This window comes from Miniopterus schreibersii (genome assembly GCF_964146895.1).
Source record: "Miniopterus schreibersii genome assembly, chromosome: 18".
NCBI lineage: Eukaryota > Metazoa > Chordata > Mammalia > Chiroptera > Miniopteridae > Miniopterus > Miniopterus schreibersii.
Genome location: NC_138121.1, coordinates 27806749 through 27828754, shown reverse-complemented (window position 1 = coordinate 27828754; position 22006 = coordinate 27806749). Strand labels below are relative to the sequence as shown.

At 50.1% G+C, this 22006-nt stretch overlaps 2 protein-coding genes across 3 annotated transcripts in view; both read left to right on the top strand.

Annotated features, from left to right (window-relative positions):
* Window positions 1–5512, top strand: part of FBXO31 (F-box protein 31) — a 35400-nt gene extending 29888 nt beyond the window's left edge. For both annotated transcript variants that reach the window (XM_081119387.1, XM_081119386.1), the window contains 2 exons: window positions 970–1295; window positions 3768–5512. In XM_081119387.1, the coding sequence (XP_080975513.1) occupies window positions 970–1295; window positions 3768–3990 (549 nt within the window). In that variant the 3' untranslated portion in view covers window positions 3991–5512. The remainder of the gene's footprint in view (window positions 1–969; window positions 1296–3767) is intronic.
* Window positions 5513–11901: 6389 nt separating this feature from the next.
* LOC308548212 (uncharacterized protein C16orf95 homolog) overlaps window positions 11902–22006 on the top strand; it is a 23946-nt gene continuing 13841 nt past the window's right edge. The window contains exons 1-7 of the mRNA XM_081119385.1: window positions 11902–12202; window positions 13297–13345; window positions 14097–14237; window positions 16161–16307; window positions 16865–17011; window positions 17844–17880; window positions 21235–21442. Coding sequence (XP_080975511.1) covers window positions 12009–12202; window positions 13297–13345; window positions 14097–14237; window positions 16161–16307; window positions 16865–17011; window positions 17844–17880; window positions 21235–21442 — 923 coding nt within the window. The 5' untranslated portion in view covers window positions 11902–12008. The remainder of the gene's footprint in view (window positions 12203–13296; window positions 13346–14096; window positions 14238–16160; window positions 16308–16864; window positions 17012–17843; window positions 17881–21234; window positions 21443–22006) is intronic.

Sequence of the window (22006 nt, the reverse complement as noted above, 5' to 3'; positions counted from 1 at the left end):
GCCCTTTATTGCCCACTCCAGCAGCCACTAATCACTTTTTCCTCACCTGTCATTTGCATAGTTGTTGGGGTGAGTTTCTGGCAGATCTGCTAAAGCATCCTGAAGAAGCAGCACCATTTCCTAGTCCTCATGAAGCATTGCTCTTAGACCTGTCTGCCGGGGTCCCTCTGCTTTTGGGAAAGCTCCTGTGAAGGAGATCCTGGAACCAGGGCTGTATCCCTGGCACAGTGGGGCTCTCCTGCAGGGATTTCGGCGTGCTCCTGGGACTTGTGTGGAACTGTAGGGCCTGGGAGATCTGGGGTTCAGGCTTGGGAGCTTCTGCGTTGCCGGCAGACCTGTCTGCGCTAGCCTCTCAGGCCTGCTGCCCTCTGCCTGACCCTGGGAGAGGATGACTTTCTCTAAGTCCTGGTCTCTTCAGCTGTCACATGGCTACCACACCTGAGGGCTTTGAATGCAGGGGAGCCACTGTACCGGGTGTCTGCAGACCCTCAGCAGATCTCACTAGTAGGTATTATTTTCTGTCCTCAAAGATCCCTTCACAGATGGGGCTTCCTGCTCTAGGCACTAATTTTTTTTTTTTTTTTTAAATATGTCTTTATTGATTTCAGAGAGAGGAAGGGCGAAGGGGAGAGTGAGAGAGATAGAAACATCAATGATGAGAGTTGTTGATGGGCTTCCTCCTGCATGCCCCCTACTGGGGATCGAGCCTGAAACCTGAGCATGTGCCCTGACTGAGAATTGAACCTCAATCCTCCTGGATCATAGGTTGATACTCAGCTGCTGAGCCACACCAGCCAGGCTAGGCACTAATTTTTTAAGGGCTTCTGAAATATTCTTACTTCTCAAAGGGTTGCTGCTAAATAAGTAGGAACGCTGGAGTGAGCTTATCTGGCCAGAGGCAGGATCTGGGCTGGAGCATGTTTCTGCTGGTCTCTGAGCCCTGCTGACCAACACCCACTTGCTCCACAGGGTGACCCCAATATCCCTGCCGGGCAGCAGACAATAGAGATCAACCTCATGCGCCCCATCCAGTTGCCCAACGTTGAGAACCTCTGCAACTTCAACGAGCTCTCCCGCATCGTCCTGGAGATTCATGAGCAGGTGCGCCAGGAGCAGCAACAGCAGCAGCAAGAAGACAGGACTGAGGATGGCGAGGGTGCCGGGCCACCCACTGAGAAGGCCACAGAGCCCGGGAATGAAGGGGCCGCAGCTTTGAAGGAGCAGCCTGTCCAGTTTGTTCTGCCTGTGGGTGTGAGCTCAAGGAACGAGAATTACCCGCGAACCTGCAAGATGTGGTAAGGACAGGAGGGTGGGCAAAGACCCGGCTTCAGGGTGGGACCGGGCTCCGACAGGCCTGCGTAGGGGCTTGCTGCACTGGAGTGGGAGCCCCTGGCGGCTTGTCCCAGCCCCAGCTCAGACCCGAACTAATGGCACTGTTTCCCGGGCTGCACAGTTAGCTGTCACACCCCTCAGGGAGCCTCAGGCTGGGGTTATTAGAACTGCCAGGTGTGAAGACTCCTCCCAGAATGCCTTGCATCACATAGTTACTAAGGTAAAAGGGAGACCAGGCAGGATGTCAGGCAGCATTGAAGCAGACAGTGAGGAAGAGGACTGTCCCCCTGCCCACCCTCTCCATGTAGAGAGCCTGCTTGGAGTTCGCCGGGATGTCCTTGCAGGTAAGGCCTGTCATGAGTTCTCCATCTCCTAATGAAGGTAGTTCTGAAATCGGTTCATTGTTTCTTCTGTGACTTCTCCCCTCCCTCTTTCCCTCCCTCTCACCCTCCTCTCTGTTATTTTTCTGCCTTCCTCTGCAACTTTGGGCCAGTGCCTCAGTGGCCACCAAAGTGAACCCCAGCCCGGACAGCATGTGGAAAGGGGCTGGCATTGCCGCTTCCCTCCCTGATCTTGGGACAAGGCCTCTGCCAGGCTGCCAGCTCTTCACCTGTCTTGCTATTCTTAATGATTTTGCCTCAGGCCCAGTCCTGTCATTCAGGCCATTCCCTGGTAGATGAATTATGAGACCCTTGCCACAGTCCCTTACACTTGGAGGCTGTTTGTTTCATTAAAATGAGTAAAATTAAAAATTCAGGTCCTCAGTTGCACTGGCCACATTTCAAGTGCTTAGGAGCCATGCATGGCTGATGGCTACCACATCGGACATGCAGATCTAGAATATTCCATCATCACAGAAAGTTCTTCAATACTGTTGCCTTAGGGGGCATTTTGAGGAAATAATCTGTCAGTCTCCTGGCATTACAGCTGGCTCACTCCACCTTTTTCAAGTTGTATATATAGGTTTGTTTCCCTTTGCCTGTGGGCGGTCTGCTGTGTCATGTGCCTGCAGTGGTCTAAGTGGCTGTTTACGTGTAGACTAACAGTGTGGCTGAGCTCCTGGAAGTGGATTTAGGTGTCTACATGGGCTTGGCGGAAAAAAACTTACTACATTTTCTTCTTGTTACACAGTTATGATAAAAATGACTGAATTTGGTTTTTCCAGAGGGAGACATACAAATGGCCTTCCAATATAATTTCACCTGATACAAATTTTTTGGTAAAGTTTCAGCTGTATAGCATAGCAATTGACATCTACGTACCTTATGATGTGATCATCACAGTAAGTCTAGTAACCACCTGTCATACAGAGCTATTAGGATAATGGTGACTGTTCCCCTATGCTAATACATTACATCCCCATTTGAAAGGCCATAAAAGAAAAAGGCTCTGTTATCCCTGTAAAACTTGACAACTCCTAGTATCTCATGGCCAGCTAAGAGCCCATTAGTAGCTCACCAGCATGTGAGGGCTGGCCAGTCCGGAAGCTCTGGTCCAGACCCCTGGCAGAGCCTTAGGATGCTCCTCCGCCCCCGTCCTGAGTATCGGGCTCCATGGCTTAGGAGGACCTGCTGTGATCTTTCCCTGTCTGGTTTATGTGTCTGCGAGGCCTTGCCACAGCGCCTGTGCAGGGGACGTTTGCTGTGTGGTCTCTAAGCCCAGTGGGTGCTCCTTTGCCTCCCTGTGGGCTGTGGTACTTTGTTCCCACCCTTGAGAAACCCCCTGAACTGCAGGCTGCTCTCCCCTCTCCCGCCCAGGAGACCCTCAGTGTGGCCAGGGAGGTGGGGGTCTCAGGCACCATTCCGCATGCTGGAAGATTCAGGCCAGCCCTGACTTCTTGTCATCTGTCAGAAGTACTGGATTCTTAGCAAGAAAGACAAATGTATTTCAGCCTGGTACAGATCTGAAAACTTAACCATATGGGTATTTGAAAGTTCTACCTCTGAGTTGTCAGTTGTATGCCAGTAAGTCTTTATTGGTTATATCTGAATTGTTCAGATGTTGGCATAACTGCCCCAGGAATTAAGATTTTTGTTGCCTGGGCCTGCATTATGAAGACATATGCTTTGGGACAGAGTTGTGAGGTAGGGCTGCCGAGATCTTCCTCCTTTACTTGGGTGAAGTAGTAGAAATTAATGTTTGGTGGGGTGAGCCCAGCATGCCTGCTTATGTGTTCCATAAGTGAACGCCCAGAGCCCTGCCCCTTTGCTACGATGGCTTGGTGCCTGGACGTATAGAGTTGGGCAGGGGTCCTGTGAAGACAGGCTGTCTTGGGATGCCTACTGATTCTTAGCTTCTTGCTGGCAAATAGTGAAAAGTGGCTTGAATGGAATGAAGGGTGTTTTAGAACACTCCAGGAGGACACGGTGCTTGACTTGGGCCAGAACAGTGCCTCAAAGCCCCTCTCACTCCTCTCTCCCTCTTTCTTGGTTCAGTTTCTATGGCACGGGCCTCATCGCTGGCCATGGCTTCACTAGCCCCGAGCGCACTCCTGGGGTCTTCATCCTGTTTGATGAAGACCGCTTCGGGTTCATCTGGCTGGAGCTGAAGTCCTTCAGCCTGTACAGCAGAGTCCAGGCCACCTTCCGGAACGCGGATGCACCGTCCCCACAGGCCTTCGAGGAGATGCTCAAGAACATTCAGTCCCTGACCTCCTGACGGCCTCGTGCCCTGCTGGGGTGGCTCCGGACCCCGAGACCTGGGAAGAGCAGCAGCATGCACTTTGGAGATTCGACCTTCTGACCAGAATACCCACCTTCTTGTAGGTGTCTCGGACCGAGACACTTTCTATAGAGTGTGCAACAAATGTCTACATATTTCTCAGTAGCTGATGGGAAGGCTGAGCTTGAGCATGTCTTATAAAAAACAAGAATTGGAGAAATGGAGTTTGTCTTTGGCTCACTGACAGTTTTCTAGGGAAAACAAAATCCTCCTTCAGGGAAGTTCATGACATAACTGAGTCTCTTGATTTAAGGGTCCAGTGTGTGGGGTACCAGCTCCACTGTCCGCTTTGTAGGAACAAATGAGAGTGGCCATGCGCCTGTGAGGGCCTTGGCGAGGTGAACTATGCAGCTTGGGCAGATAGGGAGGGGCAGTGTTTGTGGAAAGAGCCCCAGGGAGTCGGGGGATGTGAGTCCCGAGACCCAGGACTAAATTCCCATTTCTCTGTTTTGTTTTTGTTGTCCCCTTTTTTCTTCTTTTTTTCTTTTTGCTTTTTTGTGAATTCCCATTTCTATGCTGACTCAGATTTTGGGCAAAAGCACTTCACCCCCATCTCAGTTTCTGAATCAGGGAAATGGGGTGAGCGATACGGGTCACTAGAGAACGTCACTGCTGGCCTTCGAGCAGCTTGAAGGCCCTTTGAGCACCACCCATGGTCCTGGTTCCTGGGCAAGCACCCAGGTGCTTGTCCTGACCTCTCTCTAGCTTTAGAACCTTCCCTGCAGCCAGTTGCAGTCAGGACTCATTGTGTAGCTATCACATACACACACACACACACACATGCTCTGATGTTAGAATCCCAGACTGCAGCCATGTGTCCCAGAACTGGGACAAGTCTCTGTCTCTTTATGACCCTGCATTTATTCCATCTGCATGGTATACACAGGCACTGTTCTGGGAAGTGTTAAAGCGTCAGAAGTGGCTGCATGTGAGCACGGGCAAGTGGGCAGTTTTCTAGAGAAGTCACACTGTACGAATTGGGATGCACTTTGGAGATCAGGACCTGTCCAGGACCCTCCCGCATGGAGACCCTGAGCACTGACTCTTCTACTGGCTTTGTACCGTGTTGGGTTGACACCTGCATTTGGGGACTCACCCTCTGAGGTCCTGGCTGATCTCAGTATCTCCTGAAGAACCACGCCCTAAATGCGTGTGGCCTCCAAGAATGTTTCACCTTTCCCTCCAGCCTGCAGAGCCATCTGCACACCACTTGCCCAGGTGTTCGCTTCACGGAGGGCAGAGTGGAGCTTGTCCCCCTCTCCGTTGCTTGTCCTTGTTGGGTGGACCGCACTGAGCCCTCAGGCCAGATGCAAGGGACCCCCCAGGGAAGGGGGCAGCTTTGTGGTGCCTTCATGTAGAGACCAACCTGAGCTGTCTCGTGAAATGTGTCCTGTTTTCCCAATTAATTTCTTTCTGGCCTTTTTTTTTTTTTTTTTTTTAAATAAAAAAATCCCCACTGCCCTAGCCTCAGTTCATTTGGCAACTTTGACGACCTTTTGCTTCTCAATATCATAGAATCGACAAGCTCTGGGACACACCCCTAAATGGCAAACTGGCCTTCCCAGGAGGTTCTGTGGAGACCCAGGAGAGGCAAGTGGAGAAGGTGAGGTACCTTCTGGGCAGCTGCAGGGTTTAGCTGTCTGTCACTGTCAACTGAACCTCATCAGAGGTGCATGGCCACCACTCACCTTCCAGATCCTTCTAGCAGGTCCTGCAATCAAGTTGCTGCGTGGTCCCACTTCCCATGTCTTTTGGAGGATGGAGCCTAAAAGTGGTGTCACTGCTCCAATGTTGCAGTATGACCTTTACTCCCATGCCAACTGTGGCCGAAGCTGAACCGTGAGTGATAACTGTGGCCGTGAAGCTTTGGGGAAAATGAAGGACAATTGGGCACACAACCTGTTCTCTAAATGTTACCATGGTTTGAATAAAATCAAGAGAATGCCTATTTTACCCAGAGCCTGAGGCTTGCTCCAGGGAACTCAATCTCTGTCTGAGGCCTCCCCTAAGCATTGTAAAGCTCACACGGATTGAAGATGAGTACTTCTGATTAAAAAATCAATCTCAAATCCAGATGATGTAACCCACCTCCAGTATCTGGGTCTATACATGGTTTCTACAAAGAATGACTAAAATAACCCTGGGCTGTGCGCTGTGGGCTGCATTCATGTCGGACCTGTCTCCGGTGTGAGGTGAGGGCCCAGGGCCTGTGGGGTCTTGCCCTGGCAGTGGCCCGCAGTGTCGCCAGGCAGGGCCAGCAGCCAGTTGTCCAGAGTATGTGTTGTTTCCGCACTCTGATATGTCCTCAGCCAGCTCTTGGTTTTCAGTTCAGCAGGTGAGTGTGCAGGGACTCAACACCAGCTGGCTTCCCTTGGTCAAGGGAATGGTCAGGCAGCTCATCAGGAGACCTTCCTGCATGAATTAACTTTGGATGAATTAACTGGACCTGAATGACCCATTTTGGGAACCAGCAATGCCCATGTGGTGCTTGATTTGGGGAAGGTGGCAGATGGACCTAGGAGGGTCCTTAGACATTTTTCCACTGTTGGCACCACCATCACTTGCTACCTTGCCTGCTATGAGATTGGGTAGGGTAAGTCTGTTGTGTGGACTGTATCTCTGTGTACTTTGACATGCTCTGTTCTCTGCTACTTAACAGCAGAGGAGGTAATTGGAGATTTCAGACACAAGTCATTGGAGATTCTTCTGTATTGGGGCTGAATGCTCATTACAAATGAACTTTTTTTTCCCCCAGCTATGTGACATAAGCCTGGTTGTATATCTGCTTATATCTGCCTATCCAGCTCAGATCTCCAGTGTCTACTGCTGAATGTGAACAGGTTTGGAGGCCTCCCAGCCGTGGGAGAATTCCCAACTCCTTCTGCAGTCCAGACTGGGACCTCCCTTCCTGACCACATGCCTGGGTCTGGGCTTCTGGCTCACTGTGGCTGGTGCTCACTGCCCTGCATCTTTCCTCCAGCGCCCTTCTGTCCTGACACCAGGCAGCTGAGGACCAGACAAGTCCTCTTGGCCAGCAAAGAGGGCAGGGAGTGCACAGAGTGGTCTTACTGGCTAGATGCAGGCGGGCCTCCATTCCACTTCATGCAGAACTAGCCCAGGGGCCCACTTGACATGACAGGCCTCTTTCACTGAGAACTTGGAGTTGACCGCTGCAGCCCAGACAGCCAAGACCACTCCCTTAGCCAGCTGATTGTCTCCACCCTGAGGACACTTCAGGGCTGGTATTCCATTTGTGGGTTGCCCAGGTTTTCCCAGAATGCCATTGTGAGTCACTTTTTAGTGGTCCTGAGCAGTGACAAGAACAGAAACCTGCTCAGTCCCTTTGTCATTTAGTGAACTTGGTCACAGGAATCTTGAAATTTCCTGAGTTCGTGTGACCACGATGTCTGGTGTATAGACTCCAAACAGCCAGATGTATGGCTCAGAACTTGGAGAAAGCAGCCGTGTTCTTCTGGAACCTTTTATTCTGTTCACTGCCTTCTTGTTCCAACTGCTAAGAGAGCTATGGGAGTGTCCTCATGTAATCCTGACCTGGCTTGAGGAGAAAATACCCCAATTCGTGGGCTGTTCCAGTGTGAACACAGGCTAACCTCTCTGTATTTTTGGGAGATCTGGAATGTAATTTGACTAAACATCCTCAAAAGTATTTAGAGAGTAGAAGAGAGCCACTGTTAGGATAAGGGTTTCAAGGTCTGGCAGTTCTTACTACTATTACTAAATGCTATTCTTGCTAAATGTTAAAATGTAGTTCAGTATTTTGCAGAGGCAGCTGTAAAGGATGAACTTGAGCAGAACCCAACCTGGTAAGTTTAGCCATCTGCCAAGAACTTAACATGTAATTAACCAAATAGTGTGTACAAGCAATAGCTAAGCCTCCTTTGGGGGAGACAGCTTTGGATGTGAATCTCTTCTTGCTGCTAGTAAATTAAACTACCTAAGGACAACCACATCTCCTTGAATAGAACACCTCTGGTGGCAAACCCCTTGAGTTTGGTAACACCAGAATGTCATTTTGATACTGTCATTGGAAATGACATGTGCACATGTGTGCTTGTATTCACACAGGCACAGATCACACAGCATCCTTCGGGCATTGTGAGAACTAGGGCCCTACCTCTGAGCCCCTAGGAGCCCCCAGAGACCTCTGATCAGTCTCAGAAGATGGCTCTGGCTGCCGTGTTGAGAAGGGACTGCAGGTGAAGAAGGTGGGAGATGTCCCCAGCAGGCTCCCAGGAAGCCGCTGTGGGGATGCTGGTAAGGGCTGACACAGGCCTGAAGCCTGGGAGGCGACGGCCCTGGGTGAGGAGTTGCCCAAACACGGTCTCAGGACCCGCCTGCTAGTGCCTCAGTCCTAGAGTCTACCTCACAGAGCCACTGTGACCACTCAGTCGACAACAGGTACCTGGACAATGGCTCAGGTGGCTGCCATCCCAACCTGGTAGCCCAGGCAATAGAGGAGTAATTCGCAGCTGCCCTTGTTCTAACAGTCATTCAGAGAGTGTCTGCTGAGCACCTCATGGACCGGGCCAGGAGGCAGGCAAGGACCTAGACCCAATTCCTGCCCTCAGGTTCCCTCCAGGATTCAGGATGGTGACAAAGGCTGGCTGAGCCGGTGGGTGCCCCTCATCACCTCGGAGCTTCTCTGTGTTCATGGTTGGATTGGAAGGCAAGCTTTCATCGGGCCCCACAGGCAAGTGGAACACTTCTCAGAACCCTCCTAAGGACACTTTGGTGATCTCAGGGAAAGCACTAGGATGTGGATCCTTGGTGTGGAGGGTCGGGGAGCGGGGGTGCGATGGTGACAGAGGCTTTTGAAAATGATCAAACTCTCAGAGCCTGGCTGTTTGGCTTGGGCTGTGCCCTTTTCATAGCACTCTGAGGGCAGTGAGGAGGAGGATGGTGGGCTCCGTGTCTCCCAGCAGACTGCAGGACAGTGCAGTGACGGAGAAGAGAGAGGAGACCAAGACGCTGAAGTTACATAGCTCATTGAAGGGAGGATGCTAGGCAGAGAGGCGAGGAGAATCAGGGTGACCATGAAATCTGTGATCTCAGGAGGAAGGGGTAAGGGTTTGGCAGCAGAGTCACACAGGATAATGTCTACCAGTGGGCACTGGGCACATAATGCAGGGCCCAGTATGGGTGAGAAAGTGAGCATCCTTTATGCAGGGGCCATTAACACTGAACACACCAACGTAAGTCATCAGCGTCTGGCGTTATCTTAACCCAAACGCACTGTGCGACCCGGGCTGGGAAGAGATGCTTTAACTTTCAAGAGACTCAGGAGTTCCCTGATAAGGAACATGAAATTTTAAAAACTATAGTTTTTATTTAGATTTCATTTTAAAATGTATAAACAACCCACAGGATTTAGATTTATAGAACTCCATTTCTATGCCTGTGATGGGTCAATTAGGCTGAGCGCAAGTCCCCCTCATGCTCTCACGCAGGGACCCTTGGTGAACACATCGCACAACTGCACCATGACTCGGGACAACGCCCTCGCTCTGCTCCCCCTTTCCTTACCTGGGAGCTTTAGAAACAAGCCTGGCACAGAAATGTTTGGCAGTCACAGGCTTCTCAGGTTCCACTTCCCTCCAGAGATTGTGGCAATGAGTCAACTCTTGCTTGAAGTGAGAAGGCAAAGGGAAATACGGGGGTGAGAGGTGGGATACGATTTTGCCACACTCGGGTAGTGATGGTTGATGTGCCTGGCTCTCCAGCACCTTTCATGCTGTCTTCCCATGGGATTGGTTCTGTGATTATTACTAGTTTACTGACGAAACTGAGGCTTGCAAAAGTTAGGAGACTTGCCTGATATACACAGTAAGAGGCAGGGTGAGGATTGGTTTCAGGTCCCTGTTATTCTGAACACTTGGGGCAGGGTGGGTGGGGTCTCCTTTGGGTCACCAGCTAGTGGTGGTAGATTTTCTTTCCTGGCTTTGAACATCCTGCAGGTGGAATCACATGCACATTTTGGGGTCTGGCTTCTTTGTGTGCTTCATTCATCTACTTTTTGTTGAGGGCTGCGATTGTGTGTTGTTTGTGTTCTATGTGAATATTCCATAAATATTTTAAAAAATCTTTTCTCCTATGGACATTTGGGTAATTTCCAGTTTGGAGCTGTTAACAGATGATCACTATGGATGTTTCTGCCCATGTCTTCTGGTGGGCATAAGCTCTCATTTCTCTTGGGTGTATACCTGGGCAAGGAACTGCTTGGTCATCAAGTATTCATGTTTAGGTTTTGTAATACTGCCAAACAGTTTGCCAACATGGTTGTACCTATTTCATGAGCAATGTATGGGGGGCTCCACATCCCACATCCTCAAAAACTTGGTATCCTCAGTCCTTTTAATTTTAGCCATTCCTGGTGGGGTGGGGACAGTGATGAGCTATTCTTAACATGAAAGGGCAAGACCCTAAGTGGTAAGGGCCAGAGCTTCTGAGGGGCATGAGCCTGTCCTCTATGCTACAGCCATGTTCCAGTGGGCTTAGGAGAAGGGAAATAGCAGAGGAGCCAAGAGCACTCCAAGCTGGGCAGAAACAAGACAGCCAGCTGTAAATAAAATGCTAGGCTAGTGATGAGATTCCTGGGTAGTTTTGTCATTAGCTATTAAGAGACCAGTGATGACATTTATAAACACCAGATACACGGGGTCATGTTTGAGATACTTAGCAGCTGATACGGTAGGGGCACTGCCCAATCAGCAGGGGTGCTGGCCAGGGGAGCATGCATGTGTGTGCTGGCCTGAAAGCTCAGTCCTGCTCATAGGTCACGACCTTAAGAGTCAAATAAGGGAGCCAAGAGCTCCCTGGTTAGAGTGCAGCACATTCGGGTGTTTCCCTTCAGGGCTATCGTTCCTTTTATGCTGGTTCGGGCAAATATTGATATTGAGAGTATTAAAGTCGGCATGAAAATACTGAAAAGTGGGTAAAAACTCATTTCCAAAAAATACAAATTTAAGTTTCTGATAAAGGAACATACAGAGGCAGAAAGCATTTGGTTTTACGAAAACGTGAAGACATAATCCTGTTTTCAGTTTAGCAGCTGCCCAGAGCTCGCCCATGTGCAGGGGAGCGAGGGCGGAGGGAGGAGAGGCCAAGGCACAGAGGAAGAGGCCAGAGGGTTCGAAACAGCAGCGGGACCCTCGGGGTGACGGCCCTTTTGAATTCCACGGCCTTTGAAACCCCAGGTTGCTCAAGAAATACAACATTTCTCTAAAAGCCACAATTTGTGCCCATCAGTAGGGTTGTAAGATTCAGCAAGTGAAATGCGGGGTGCAGTTAAAACTGAATTTCAGAACAACAACGAATAACTTTAAATACAAATATATGCCAAGTCCTGCGTGTGATAAACTCACGCCGAGACGCTTCGTGGCTGCTCCCCGAAACCAGGCCCTGGCCCGCGTCCGCGCGCCCCTGCAAGGCCGCGGCCCGCACCTCCTCCTCTCCTTCCAGGGGACAGACACCTCCCTCCCCGCCTCTCGACAAGGGCACTCCGCAGCCTACCAGCTGGAAACCGTCAGTGGGCACTCCCGGGCTGACGCCCACGGGCGAGGCCGCAGGGCGGGACGACCAATGACAAGAGCTCTGGCGTGACCGCCCCTCCATCCCGGGACCACCCAGCCCAGCTGATTCTCTGACGCGCCAACCCCAAGGTCAGTTCCACCAAGAACCAATCAGCCGCCTACTAAGCGCACATGCCTAGAAGATAGCTGTTTATTGGCTGGGGATGCGCCAATCAGCGCGACTGAGCGGGCCGCGGAGGGGCCGAGCCGCCGGAAGGGCGGGTCTCCGAGCGCCGGCGGGCGGAAGAGGGACCTGGCATCCCCGGCCTGCGGGCGGCGCCTTTCCGAGTGTGCCTGTGCGAGACTGTGCTGTGCGGCCGCAGAAGTGACTGGTGGTTTAGCTTCCGCTTTCGTCACCGCATCGCCATGAGCATCGCGTCCTGCACGACCGCGTCTGAGCCGCGGCGGGCACTTCCGGGAGCCCCGGCTGGTCCGTTGGGCCTGTTAGGGCGCACTCACACCCCGAGTGCCCGTGGACTGGCAAGTGCGTCCCAGCGTCCCTGTCCCAGCAGTAGCTTGTATCACATAGGCAGGACAGAGGCCACACCTGAGCACGAAAAGTAAGCACAAAAGGGCGATTGGTTGTTTCACTGAGAATGTCAGGGGCAGGTCTTCAGGCACAGATGTACCCAGGTGTTCAAGAGCTGTGGTCAGGCACCGTTTGTCTTCGTTTCAGCTTTGCCTTGCTGTGTGCCGGCTCGCCTCCGACGAGCTGGGCCAAACTTTCCGGCCTGGGGAGCCGGGGGTGCCAGCCCATTTGAACTACATGAGCTGAGATGGTTGGTTGTGCCCCCACCCCCCACCCCCAGGAAACAGCGGTGCTGTCATCACCAGCCGGCTGCTTGGGTCCTGTGCAGGGCACCGCCCCACAGCCTCTGTGTTTTCAAGTATTAGCTGGATGAGCTGCTCTCAGTGACCTGAAGCTATTGTAATAAAATGGCAGTGATAATTATTGATGATAATGAAATGCAAAACACTGGTATCACGCTTACTACGGTTTTCATGTTATTGCTGTAATAAAATAGCAGTAATGACGGTAATAGCGAAACCCAAAAACGTTTTCCTATTACAAAGCACTTTTGACACATCCCGTTGGTGCCCACTGGAGATTGCCTGTGGCCAACATTCTACAGTTTACTGGGGGGGCCGGGGGATGAGGGAGAGGAACAGAGTCATCCCAGAGACAAAGTACCCAGGTTTTCATGCTGGAAGGAATTCATTTAAACGTGCAGTTTTGACAATGTTTCCCTTCAGTATTCTAAGTAAGCTTGGGGGTGGCTGATAAAGCATCATAGGTGTGTTTGTCAGCTCCACGTCTTGGAAAGTTCTCACCAGGTTGGGATGTTCCTGTCTCCCCAAAGGGCCTCGCAGCAATTTAGCTGGAGCGTGCCTGAGCAAGTAGGTTCAGCAGTGCAGGATTCCGCAAAAATCCAACATCCGGGAACCCCCGGACATTAGCACAGGAGCCCACACACACCTTTTGTTATCACCCGCTACCCCTTCTTAGGCTTAGAATGATGACCCCTTCCACCCCTGGGGTTTAAGGATATGAGCCAGTTCTAAGAAGGCTGGCCCAGGCCTTCACCCTAGCACTCCTGCATCCAATTTACACAAAGCTCAGAGCTTTCTAAGCCTTCCTATTCTTTTTTTCTAGGAAGACATTTCAAACCTTTGGGAAAGAAGTGTGCCTCACAGATCTTTTGGTAAGGAAAGCAAATCCTCAGCTACTTTACCCCAACCCCGACACACCCCTGTGGGTGGGGAGAGCAGAGAACGTGGTTTCAGAAGCAGCATCTCACGAGAGGATGTCATGCACGGCAGTTCATGGTTGCAGGGGCCATCACCGAGCCCCACAAATCTCTGTGTAGTGTCACCCACTGCCTATCCCTAGCCCTCAGTTCCTCATGACACTTTGAGACAGGGATTCACGAGGCCTGGGAGAACCAACGCTTCTCTCTTACGTATCTGCTCTGGGCATCAGCTCCTTCATCTGTCCCTGGAGAGGATGACTTCCCCTCTCCTTCCTGCCTGTGGGTGTAGGCAGGATCACATAGGGTGGATGTGGAAGCCTCTGCAGATGGAAAGCACTGTCTGCAGATTGACACATAACCACAAAAAGAGCAATCATCTCTCCACTAGAGTTGGTTGTACTTCCCCATTTTCAGAGCCAGAACTTGAGACTTGCCCGTGGTAATGTGTCAGTAAGTGGTCACCAGTCCCAGCACACCTGTTCTGCAGGCTCTGGCGGTACCCTGCTAAATGAGTTTTGAGGGCAAGCCCTGGTAGCCTGCGTCTTTCTGAGCTGCAGTAGGAGACGAGGCCCTGTCCTTGCCCTTGGATACCCTGCCTCAACCCTGGCTCTCTCTGAGCACTGATGTACTCTTCCAGAGAGTTCCTTGGCTCACTTTACAAATGCAGCATCACATTCAATTGTCTTTTCTGGCTCTTGATCAGATGAGTCCTGTCCCCAGTGCTGTTCACCGAGAGCCCATCTGCTCTGAGTACCAGTCCAGATTTGGGGGCCACCTACCGGTGCCCAGGGCTGAGGCAGCTCTACCTTACTGGGTCCCTCTGTCCCTGAGACCCCGAAAGCAGGTAGGTGACTTGAACCTGGGGTTCTTCATCTGGGTCCAGGGTGAACTTCAGGGGACCGGTCACCCCCTCAGAGTCCTAAGTTCTGATTCATACAATCAGAATTATATGAATGATATTTCAAAATTTATGAGAGATTATGTTTTTAAAAAAACAGATTTATGGGGTTATGACTGACATATGATAAACTGCACATATGTAAAGTGTACAGTTTGCTAAGTCTTAACATATGTATACACCGCTGCAATTGGGATAATGTACATATACACAACCCTAAAGAGTTTCCTTATGCCCCTTTGTAACTCCCATCTAACTCTCCCTGGCCTGCCATTGTCACCAGGCAACCACTATCCTGTTTCTGTTGCTATAGATTAGTTCACATTTTCTTGAATTTTCTACAAATGGAATCATATAGTATATACTTTTTTTGGTTTGGCTTTCACTCAGGACAGTTATTTTTGAGATTCATCCATGTGGTTATATGTATATAATAGTTCATTCCTTTTTATTGCTGAGCAGTATTTCCATTATATGAATAGACTACAGTTTATCCATTTGTCCAATGAAGGACATTTGGGTCACTTTCAGAAGTTTTGTCTATTATAAATAAAGCTGCTATGAACATTTGTGTACAAGTCTTTGTATTATATGAACATGCCTCATTTTTCTTGGGCATGTGGGTAGACTGGTGGTTCCCTGGGGAGTGTGTGAAGCTGTAACTTCTTAGGGAAGCAAGCCTATGCTCCCTAGTTGATTATGCGTAATAATGTCTGGTTCCCTTTGTCTTGCTCGCTTTATTAATATCTAGTGGCCTATGCTAACAAATTCTTTCACTAGTGATGTTTAAAAAGTCACCCAAACTCCTGGCTTGAAGCAGCAGTCAGTATTATTACTTATGCGTCTGAGAGGGGCCCCTGTGTCCATGATCTTGAGGCTGGTAGGCTTGCTCAGGCATTGTTTTTCTTTGTGGCAATGACAAAGGAGCAAAAGCAGCTGGAAAACCATGAGGACCCTTTGGCCCAGGTCCAGATCTGGCTGCTGTCCCTTCCTCATTGTGCTGGCCAAACCCGTGCCTGGTCTAACCAAAGTTGAGGGGTAGGGTCTACCCTGTTCCTGCTGGAAGGAACTGCAGAGTCACATAGCAAAGGAGGAGGCTGCAGGAAGGGGTGAGGAATTGGATGTGACCCACCGCAATTCATATTCAAGCACTATTATACATATATTCTTTAAAAAAATGCAAATGGTAACATGCTGTGCTTACAGTGCTGCATTTCCCACTTAACATTATGTCTTGACAGACGGGACCACCTTGTTGCCAAATGCCACCCCATTTCCTCCTGTCCCCTTGTTGCCAAATGCCACCCCATTTCCTCCTGTCCCCTTGTCTCCTCATTTTTTGTTCCTTATTGGTTAGCCAATGCTGCAGCGAGTGTTCTGTGCACACATTTTGCAAATGCACATGAGTCCTCCTGGGATACAGTCCCAGGAGTGGATTTCTGGATCAAAGACTGTCATTTTAGACTCTGATCAATGTCAAAATGCTTGCAGAGCCCTCTGTATGAATGAGAATGTTGAGGCTTAGACGGCTGAATGTTGTGCCCAAGGGTTGTTCCTAGAGGCCACCAGACTCAGGACAGAGCCAGGTCTCTTGGCTCCAACCTATGTGTCCTTCCCCTGCACCACGTGCCACTTGGACTGCAGAGGTGCAAGTGGTGGATAGTGAGGGCAGGGGCACCATGGAGGTGCTGGTGCCTCCCATCCCAGAAATGTCATGAAGAGGAGACCTGCTCCCATAGCTGGGGGGTTGGTACGTGCTTGTGGGAGGGACGTAGAGAGGAGCTCACCAGGCTCTGTCTCTGAGGTTATGTTTATCTGCGGCACAGCTCCATTGGCGTTCGAACCTTCTTTCCCCTTCCTCTCTGTTAGATCCAAAAGAAGGTCTGGGTTGATATCCCCAAAGCCACCAAGGCATGCCCCTGCTCAGGTCACCGCTTTGGGGGCCGCCTCCCGGTGCCTAGGGATCAGGCTGTGATGCCCTACTGGGTGCCCCGGGTCCTGAGATCTTACAAGAAGGTAAGAGGGAGGCTCTCACAGCAGTGAGGCCTGAGAGGGAGGGAGGGCCTTCAGAGGGACCCTGAGATGAGGGGGAAGGTGATGGGTTCTTTCCCCACATGGTTCTCCTCTGGTGTCCTGTGGGGAGGGGAAGCCATGGCAAAGGAGCGCAGGAGCGGTGTGTGGTTGGGGTCAGGCCATGTGTCCTGGTGGGGAAGGGGGTATACTGCTCTCTGAAGAGGGTTCCTGTCTCTGCTGCCCTCTTCCCACCATTTCTCCTGCCATCTTAGCACTGGCCAACTTTAGACTATGTATTATGGTCAAACATTAGGATCCAGGGTTAGGATTAGAGATCAGGCGCCTGGGTGGGTAGTGAGGGCAGGGACATCATGGAGGTGCTGGTGCCTCCTGCCCCAGAATGTCGTGAAGGGGAGACCTGCTCCCTTAGCTGGGGGGTTGGTATGTGCTTGTGGGAGGGATGTAGAGGGGAGCTCACCAGGATTTGTCCTTGAGGTTTAGTTTGTCTGGGGCACAGCTTCATCCCCCTTTGAACCTTCTTTCCCCTTCCTCTCTGTTAGATCCAAAAGATGGCCCAGGTTGATATCCCCAAAGCCACCAAGGCGTGCCCCTGCCTAGGTCGCCACTTTGGGGGCCGCCTCCCGGTGCCTAGGGATCAGGCTGTGATGCCCTACTGGGTGCCCCGGGTCCTGAGATCTTACAAGAAGGTAAGAGGGAGGCTCTCACAGCAGTGAGGCCTGAGAGTGAGGGCGCGCCTTGGAAGGGACCCAGAGATGAGGGGGAAGGTGCTAGGTTCTTTCCCCACATTGTCCTCCACTCATGTCCTGTGGGGAGGGGTCCTGTGGAAACCATGGCAAAGGAGCACAGAGGCGGTGTGTGGATGCGGCCGGGCCATGTGTCCTGGTGAGGAAGAGGGTACACTGCTGTCTGAAGAGGGTGCCTGCCTCTGCTGCCTTCCTTTCTCCTGCCATCTTCTCCTTTCCCACCTCCTGCTCCTCCTTGGTCCCCTCTTCACCACCTCTCTTGCTTGCACACCATCTTGCCTCCTCTTTTCCACCACCTCCTCTCACACCCCCTTCCAGCTTTCTCAGCCTGTCTGAGCTCCTGTGCTTGTAGCCCCAGCCCTGGCAGTCATGAAAGGTGGTAGTGGGAAGGAGGGTGTCAGGGAAGGACCATTGCTGTCCTGAGTTTCTGTCCCGGCACTTTGCTTTGTTTGCCTCCTCCAGAGCTCTGGATTACAAGACAGTGACTGCAGGTTGGCCAGGTCCAGCCCTCCTCAGCCCCCCACACCCTTTCTCTCATGCGTGTCCTGGGTGGTATTAGAGGCTTTCTCCTGCCTTCACCCACATTCCAGTTTGCTGGTTTTCCATCATCAAGGAATAAACTGTCCCCAGAATTAAGACCCAGAGTCCTTTTAAAAGGAGACCAGGGCTGGCATTTTGCCCTGGCCATGGCCCTTTTAGTGGTTTTCAGACCTCCCCTAGCCCCCACCTATGGATCACCGGGGTGGACACATTTGCCTACATGCTTTTCTTTTAGGTGGTAAAAAGGCAGCGGAATTTTAAAGGCATCAAAGGTAAGTCTTCCCCAGGAAGGCAGGGAGGTCTCATGACCATTGTGATGGGGATGGGGAGACTTCTCTCATCCCAGATGCCTGTAACACAAAGAAGTCCACTGACTGGCATACATAGCACTTCTCCTACCCCTGCTATTGTCAGGCATCACTAATCACCCACTGTCTTTTCCCTATGAACGCAGGGAAGTCTCAGACTCTACCAATCTATCAGCATTGGTTTTTAAGATGAAACCAGTTTGCAACCTGGAATTAGATGGTATTTAAAGTGTTTTTTTAAAGCTCTAATCGTCTATAATTCATGACATAGTGTGTGTGTTGTATATACATATAATTATGATAGTGTATTTATTTGTATGTTCATGACATAGTACACATTCCTACATTGTATATTCATGACACATCCTATGCTCGTGACACCATATTTATGCATATACTCATTACACAGTGTCTTCATACATCCGTGTTTGTGAACTAGTGTGTATGCATTTGTAGATTCATGACATAGTATATATATATTCATATTTTTATGATGCAATGTATATTCATGACAAAATATACTCCTATATTTATACATTTGTGACCCAGTATCTATATTCAGTTATGCACTCATGTCATACTGTACAGGGAGGTGGCATCTGCACCCTGACCATTACATTCATTGTCTCTAAAATGAGTGGGTTGGACCTGCTCTTCAAGTCCCTTTCTGGTTCTGATGGCTGATGTGCCTGCTTTCTCCGCATTGCCTGTGAGTGAGGGAGTGGACGTGTTTTGTGGGCTTGTACCACGTCTTTCCCTTGGCATGCCGTAGCCAGACTCCGGGAAATGAGTACCCCTTGATGGACTCTGTAAGCACAGGAGGAAACGGACGGACACTGAGAGGTTGGATGATCGATGCCAGGGGTCCTGTGACGGGCTAGTGATTTGAGCAGCCCTCTCAGAGCCCCAGAGGAGCTGGGTGGGAGAGTGCTTGGGAAATGAATGGCCACTACCCAACCCGCCCACCTCTTCATGTTGTAAAAGATTCATATTTTTTCCTGATTATACAAGTAACACAGTGAGGGGGAGTGTAAATTCACAGACCCTTTGCCAGGGGAGCAATTTGGAGGTGTCTGTCAAATTTCATAATGTGCATAACCCTTAATCCAGGAAGCCCACATGCCGGCATTATCTGTAGACACCCCCACATGCACCCCTGTCTGCAGCAGTGATTTTCATGGCAAAATATTGGAAGCGATACTTTGGGAGGATAGATATCAGTGGGTGTGTATTTGAAATGTGGCACTTGTCACCTAGAGTATGCAGCTGTTAGGGACAATGAAATGGACCTATCAGACACATTGCAACGTAGAAAAGCAAAAGCAGGTCTCTGTAGCCCATACAATAGGACTCCGTTAATGCAGATTTAAAAGGCTAAAGCTCTGGCCCTGACCCGCAAGCCTCAGTATTAAGGCAGTGCTCCATACACCAAAGGGTCATGGGTTCGATTCCTGTTCTAGGGCACGTATCTGGGTTGCAGGTTCAATCCCCAGCCCGGTCAGGGCACGTGTGGTAGGCAGCCAATCAGTGTGTCTCTCACACATCGATGTTTCTCTCTCTCTCCCCCTCCCTTCCACTCTCTCTAAAATATGGAAAAGCCATGTTAGGATAAAGACAGGGGCTGGGTGGTGTGTGTCTGAGCTGACAGTCACTGGTAACCTTGAGGGCAGGGAAGAGGGTAGGTAAGGGCCCTGCAAAGAGACTGGAGTGGATGGTGGGGAAGCATAATGAACAAAACAGAAAGCAAAACGTTGGCTCTAGTTTCAGGTAAAAGAGCCAAAATCACTTTATTTAAAAAACTCTACGCCAGTAGAAGAACAGTAGTACAAACTGCTCTTCTAACCAAATAATCACACACATTTATGGGTTATTTTTACTGGTTATTTCTGGCTTTGAATAATACTCTGCACCTTTAAGAAAAGGTAAAAGCTCAGTTAGTTTATTGTTGAATCATTTGTGTTGACTGGTACATTGTTAAAAAGCAGTATTAACTTTTACTCTAGCCATTGTTTTATAGTTCAGAAATTTACACACACATACACACATATTGAATCCTCACCCGAGGATATTTTTTCCATTGCTTTTCAGAGAGAGTAGAAGGGGGAGAGAGAGAGAAGCATTGATGTGAGAGAGAGACACCGATCAGTTGCCTCCCGCACTCATCCCGACCAGGGCTGGCAATGGAGCCTACAACTGAGGTATGTGCCCTTGGCCAGGAATCGAACCTATGACCCTTAGTTGTGCAGGTGGATGCCCTAACCACTGAGCAACACCAGCTAGGACTGATTTCTATTTTATTTTATTTTATTTATTTATTTATTTATTTATTTATTTATTTATTTATTTATTTATTTTTAAATATATATTTATTGATTTCAGAGAGAGGAAAGGAGAGGGAGAGAGAGAGATAGAAACATCAATGATGAGAGAGTCATTGATCAGCTGCAGCCCACAACCCAGGCATGTGCCCTGACCGGGAATCAAACCCTGATCGCCTGGATCCTAGGTTGACGCTTAACCGCTGAGCCACACCCTGCCGGGCCTGATTTCTATTTTAAAGAGAAAATCCATATTTCTCATCTTGAATTTTCCTTGTTAAGAGGGGCTCATATGCTTTTCTTCTCTATGCTTTTGCAGTAGAAATTCTTAAAAGGAAAATATATTTGTTACATTTTATATTAGTAGTGCACCTTTATATCAGTATAATTAGAATGTGCATTTTATAGTAGTAGTGTATTAATAGTAGAGTAAATACATGAGTTGTACTATCAGGCAGGAGTGTCCTGTTTACAAAGTAGGTGTCAAGAAAGCTGGAGAGGGTCAAGGAGATGGGAACACTGGAATCCCACTGGGGGTTGTGATTGCTGTTAAGTTTTTATTATGGGGAATTGCAAATGTTCAGATAAACCATCACTCAGCTCCAGTCATCAGCTTCTCACCACCCTGGTTTCGTCTGAGCTTCACCCATTCTGTTCCCCTCTCAAAAAATAAAAAAATAAAAGAAAGAGATTAATGTGAAGCAGATCCCAACTGAATTCCACATCCTCTCACCCATAAATGTTTCAGCACGCAGCTCTAAAAGATAAAAGACTCAAAAAAACAGCCAGGAGGCCCCACGATCATTGTGGAAATAAATAAACAACTCTCTTCCTCTTAATGAATTTTGGCTCAACGTTCATACCCTAGGGCTGTGCCCCGCCTTGCTGGGGCCCTTTTTTCTGCCTTGTGCTTTGGAGGGCTGTCTGATATGCAGTGTACAAACTTAGGATGGGCCTGTCCCCACACCCAGGCTGGGCCTGACTCGCTTTCTCTGCCTAGAAACCCCCCTGGACTCACGCTCCTGGCACAACCGCTGGCGGATCTGCTGCAACAGACACCTCCTTCTCAAGTGGCTGCAGCTCCAGGCCCTTCACCAGGACGGGCAGCTGGCCCCGGAGAGAACTGGCTCCCAGACCTCCTTCCTGCCTCTCTGCCTCTGCCTCCTGGCCTTTCTCCAGGCTCTCTTGAGGGCCATCACTGTCATTCGGTGAGCAGGCTTGGGGTGAGGGCAGAGGTGTCCTGGACCCATCTCACTCCCTGGGCTGCTTCCCCCAGGGGCTGCTGGGGTTTAGTTGAGTCAAGGATGTGGGAGAACTTGGTTGTAGTTCAACAAAAGGGTGAGAAATGGGTGTGGCCATGATTACTGTCAGGCGTTATCATTGTCTAGAGTCTTTCTCATACCCAGTGCAGGTGTCTTCTCATTCCAACCAGGCTAATGGAAGAGCAATGCAGATATGATAGTGCTGATGGTGGGGAGCGGGGCACCTTGGGCCCCCCCCCTTTCTTTCTTCGCCTCTTCTCTGCTCTAAGTTCTAAAATCTTCCTGCCTTCAAAAGATGACCAGTTCTAGTTCCCATAAATTTTCATCCTGCCCTAGCCAATTTAGTTCAGTGGTTAGTGTTGGCCTGCGGACTGAGTGCTGGCCCAGGTTTAGTTCCGGCCAAGGGCACGTGCCTTGGTTGCAGGCTTGATCCCCAGTCCCCGTGGTTGGGGTGCGTGTGGGAGGCAACCAGTCGATGTGTCTCTCACATCAATGTTTCTCTCTCTCTCT